We start from the raw sequence: 5,191 nt of genomic DNA, 5'->3' as shown, positions 1-5,191 counted from the left end.
GTAGGAATTGTTTTTGAATTGACTCTATCTTGTCTGAGTAAATTTGATACCTTGGATTCCAAACCACCGAACCGTATTCCAGAATTGGCCTAACTAATGTTGTAAACAGGGTTTTAGTGATATAAGGGTCATAAAATTCTTTTGACCATCGTTTCACAAATGCAAGTACACCTCTAGCCTTGTTGACTGTCACATTAATATGAAGATTAAAATTAAGCTTAGGATCCATTGTGATACCAGGGTCCACAAAATTGTATACCTGTTCCAGGTTATGGTTACCTATTGTATAAGAAGTGGGATGAACAGCTCTTCGCGAGAAGCTCTTTACTTTACATTTCTTAAGATTTAGAGGCATAAGATTTACTTGACACCAGTAATCCATGCTGTCTAAGTCTAATTGTAGCAAAGACCTTTCTTTAATTGAAACGTACGATTTATAAAGCTTTACATCATCTGCATACATTTAAATTTTGGAAAATTGTATATCTGTAGAAATTTCGTTTATAAAAAGCAAGAACAGAACCGGGCCTAGGTGGCTACCTTGAGGGACTCCTGAAGTAACATCAATGACGTCAGAGATAGTATTTTTAAACATTACCCTTTGTGATCTATCATAGAGGTATGAAGAGATCCAACGTAGAAAATTAGGTGGAAGACCAAGAAGATCAAGTTTGTAGATGAGCAACGAGTGGCACACTTTGTCAAATGCCTTACTGAAGTCAGTATATATAACATCAACAGTTTTGCTTTCACTAAATGCTTTTGAGATGTAGGATGTTAATTCGAGTAAATTTGTAGAAGTTGATTTGCCCTTGCAAAATCCATGTTGGCTATATGAAATGCTAGAAGAGATAGAATGCGTCAACTGATTTGTTATAATTGCTTCAAATAATTTAGGAATTACAGAAAGCTTAGCTATTCCCCGGTAGTTCTCCACTGAAGATCTGCTACCGCTTTTATGTAACGGGGTTATGAACGATTCCTTCCATATAGTTGGAAAAACGCCCTCTTTAAGAGATACATTAAATATCGCTGTTAACGGCTCATAGAGATAATTAGAACAATTTTTAAGAATACAAGTAGGGATCTGGTCAGGACCATAACTGAAGGACTGCTTTAAGGATTTCAGATAAACTACTACATCATCGGGAGATATTACTGGGATATTTGTTGAGTTCATTGGACATAGTTTAAAAGGATAGTCAATGTTAGCATGTGAGTTAATGGAATAATTGGATTTAAAAAACTGAGCGAACATGTTAGAAATTGTTTGATTATCACTAGAGACGGTATTTTGATACTTCATGGCGGAAGGAAACCCACGTACATTTCGCTTGGAGTTTACGAAGTCATAAAATGATTTGGGGTTATATATTATACGCCGTTTGATTTTACACAAGTAAGCTTTATAACACTTTTTGTTTTATTCAAAAAACTTATGACGCAAAAGTGAGTATTTTACATAGTATGAGTGTAAACCGGTTTTTTTGTGTAATCTAAAATAACGCGACTTTCTGTTTTTCAAATTTTTCAGTTCTTTAGTGAACCATAACTGTGTTTGCTCTTCAGGAACATACATGCGTGTAGGCACATGCTTTTCAAATAATTTATGTAAAGTAAAGTTAAAAAGTGCAACGCTTTGTTAAATATTTTCTTTAAATGCAGGCCACGACAATTTAGACAGTTCTTTGTTAAGCATTTTAAAGTTGGCTTTCGAAAAATCAAAGCGAATATATGGTTCGTATGCTTGGGTACTGCAATTTTGACCATCACTTATAACTTCGTAAGATACCTCCATAGCAGGGTGGTAGACATCTTCGGGCAAAACTAGTGGATCACACTTATTTACAACGGACTTAGATGCATCATCAACATAAACAAGATCTAATACTTTACCAAACTTATTGTGAAGTACATTAACCTGAGTTAGGCAGAGTTCAGCCATCTCCTCTAAAAATACGTTGTTGCACGCACTAGACGCGAAAGGTGCGATATCATTGTCAATGATGTTCCATGATATGCTTGGTAAATTAAAATCACCCAACACAATAGGAGTATTCTCGAAGTCTTGCACGATGCACGGATTGCACGAAATGCAAAAATACTATTCCAAATTTCGAAGAGTACGAGAACACCCCATTGCAAAGAGGTAGCATGCATGGGGAGCAAGCAGCGAAATTATGTATCAAATACAATAACAAGAGACAGCAAAAAAAATTAAGTGAGCGAGATGAGAGGAATGAGAGAAATATGTAGCAATTCCAACAACAAAACAACTAGCACAGGGTCGCTATTATCTTGCTATGCTATTTTGCAAAATATATACATGGGTTTCGACGTTGCATATTTTGCAGCGACAGGAAATGTTGTTTCCCATGAATTTTCTTGTTGTGTGTTTGCAATTTATGCAATCCGTGCAATCCGTGCTACGTGCAATGGCTTTGCAAGATTTGGAGAATACCCCTAATCATTGAGTCAGAGGGTTTAGTCAGTAAATTAACTGATTTCAGTAAAGAGATGAGTCGTGAATACACCAATGTGTCAGATCGGGGAGGGATATAGCATAGAGCTAAGTAAATAGACCCTTTTCCAGCCTGTACACGAATGCATTTGAACTCTACTGAATCAATGTGTGGAAGACTAACTTCTTCAGATGGTATTGAAGAGTCTACAGCGAAGAGTACGCCACCGCCGATTCTGTCCTCCCTATCTTGTCTATAGATATGATAATTATTTGGAAGAATCTCTGAATTGAAAATGTGAGGTTTCAGCCAAGTTTCAGTAAAAGAAAGAATATTATAATTACATTCAAGGCCTTTAAAGTATAAGTTCGTTAATTTAGTATTTAAGCCTCTTACATTTTGGTAATAAATACTTAAAGCAGATTTAATAATTAGTTTTTTGATTCAGTGTTATGACGGGGAATATTAGCTAAGTTATTTACTTTTTTGGGCCTATATTCGAATTCACGAAAGCTCCGGTGGGCCAAAAAGAACTACTAAGCAGCGCATTAAAATTATCTAAATTTACGTCAATTTTAAATGAAGCAATATTTCTTTCGTAATTAAAATTAAATTTTCTGATTAAGTCGACAGTTGTAATTTTTGATGAGATGTAAGGCTTTATATCGTATTCGGTAGTGTCTCTCGAAAATCTAGAAACAAAGATTGACTTCTTTGGCGGAACCACAACTGGTTTCCTCGTATCAGACTGGACTACCGGTGGAGGGGGTTGAGTTTCTGCGTTAGTAGTTGAGGATAGGGAAGGCGGTGGAGGCTTTGAAGATGATGCCACCACTTCAATGGGGGAAGGGGAAGATACTTCAGGCTCTTTATTATCCGAAGCAGATTTCGTTGCACGGTCTTTTGAGGCTGAGGACTCTGATGCTGGAGGACACGGAGAGGATAAATTAATTAAGTCCGTCGGAAGATTATTCTGACGTGCAACGGCAGCAATTTCCTTAGATGGACTATGAAGACGCTTACGTTTAGACACACGGATATCCTTAACAGATTGCAAGGTATCTAAGCATTTGAATGATTTAAACATATTTTCATAATGCTTAAATTTTTCTGTCAGTACCGACAATTCTCTTCCTATTTCTGTAAAACCATTTCTGGTTTGCCTATATAGCTTGAAAAGATCAACTTCGGTTGACCTGCACTTTACGCAAGACCAGCGAAGGCCCTTGCCATCATTAATAGCGTCCAGAATTCTTCCCGTCAAACCAGCACATTTCAGATGGTAAATACCATCACACAGCCAGCACGATAAGTAGCGTTCAGAATCGCTTTTAATTTGGCAAGTATCAAGATCACACTTCATATTGAAAGATTTATGTAATACACTCGTTAATAAAAGACAAACAAAATAAATTATAACAATTAAGGAGCTGATGTAAATAGCTTTAAATAAATGTAGCGAACAGTTTGAGTATCACTGTAATTATGACACTTAATAAACGCAACGCAAACAGCTGTGACAAGAATTACTAGAAGAAGTAAACAAAAAGAGTAGAACAAATGTGCAAAAAGAAAATGAAAGTTAACTACAAAGGATACAACAACAATGATAGCAACAAATGACTCGGCAAAATTAGAATGTATGCTAGTGAAATTTATTTAAATTTACTTTAATATAAAACCAATAACTTTCACTTAGCTTCAATTATTTCACACTCTGATGATCATAAGCACTTTTTATCACTACTTTAACACAGAATTAGCACAATGAACTTAGTAAGTAGAAAGCCAAAATCAGAGCACAATAAAGTACAACTTCACAGCTTGACGTTTGCTTAGGTAGGTATGGGTGCGAATCATTGTTCTACAGAAATGCACTATTCATATACTTATTTTAGACGAAATACCTTAAAAGCTTGAACGATGGAAAATCACATCCATTGGGCCAATCGTAACACAGGAGAGTTCGATATACTCAATGGTGCAACAGGTCGATTTAATCTGACCTTCACGGCAAATTTTCTCACTTCCCTATTTTTAGTAATAACTTAACTCCAGCGCCACTTGGCAGCACGTTTTTGCAATGATATTGTCATAATACAGGATCATCTGGCAACCCTGAAATACGAAACAGAAGAAGCAGCAACACGAGAGGAGAATGACAGCTGAACAGGTTAGAGAATCATCTATCTGACCACGCGGTATCAAACATAAGATCAAAAATACGTTTATATCTTTTTATAGAATTGAATTTATGATTGAGTAAATAACGCAACTAGGCTAATACAACAAGTATCATTACATGGTGTCAGGTACGGAAAAACCTGCGTACAAGACAAATTCAACATGAGCGAAGTGGAAGACCTAAAAAACGAAATAATAGCTACGACACCAATGCAAAACACACCGCCACAAAGCGTACTTCCACAAATTCCGCTTCCCGGACCCCCAAACATAAAAGATGGCGACATAAGTGAAAACCTCAGATACTTTAAACAACAGTGGCAAAACTATCTTTCTGCCACAGGGCTAGTACACCAACACGAGGAAGCAAACAAAGCTATCCTACTAACAGCAGTAGGAGACGAAGTCTTCAAACGCTACGCTAACATGCCCATACCAGAAGCCGCTACATCAACAGCGAGCTCGCTACTGCACGAAATTGAGAAACATGGCTCTAATAGCCATATTTAACATGGCCAAACAAGACCAAGATGAATCATACGACG

The 5,191-nt window shown here is 36.7% G+C and overlaps 1 protein-coding gene across 1 annotated transcript; it reads left to right on the top strand.

The window, feature by feature from the left end:
• The first annotated feature begins 4,494 nt into the window (after positions 1-4,494).
• On the top strand, positions 4,495-5,181 carry LOC118749773. Its single transcript, XM_036484551.1, has 2 exons — positions 4,495-4,635; positions 4,707-5,181. The coding sequence occupies exon 2, from the start codon at positions 4,809-4,811 to the stop codon at positions 5,154-5,156; it is 348 nt and encodes a 115-aa protein (XP_036340444.1). The 5' UTR covers positions 4,495-4,635; positions 4,707-4,808; the 3' UTR covers positions 5,157-5,181.
• Positions 5,182-5,191: the final 10 nt, after the last annotated feature.

The sequence above is a fragment of the Rhagoletis pomonella genome, unplaced genomic scaffold (genome assembly GCF_013731165.1).
Source record: "Rhagoletis pomonella isolate Grant_MI unplaced genomic scaffold, Rhpom_1.0 Rhpom_scaffold_00046, whole genome shotgun sequence".
Taxonomy (NCBI): domain Eukaryota; kingdom Metazoa; phylum Arthropoda; class Insecta; order Diptera; family Tephritidae; genus Rhagoletis; species Rhagoletis pomonella.
The sequence above is the reverse complement of the archived record's forward strand: the minus strand, read 5'-3'. Positions and strand labels throughout refer to the sequence as shown.

Excerpts from the sequence above, each read along its gene's own strand:
- LOC118749773 (XM_036484551.1), top strand. The coding sequence starts at position 4,809 with ATGAGCGAAGTGGAAGACCTAAAAAACGAAATAATAGCTACGACACCA.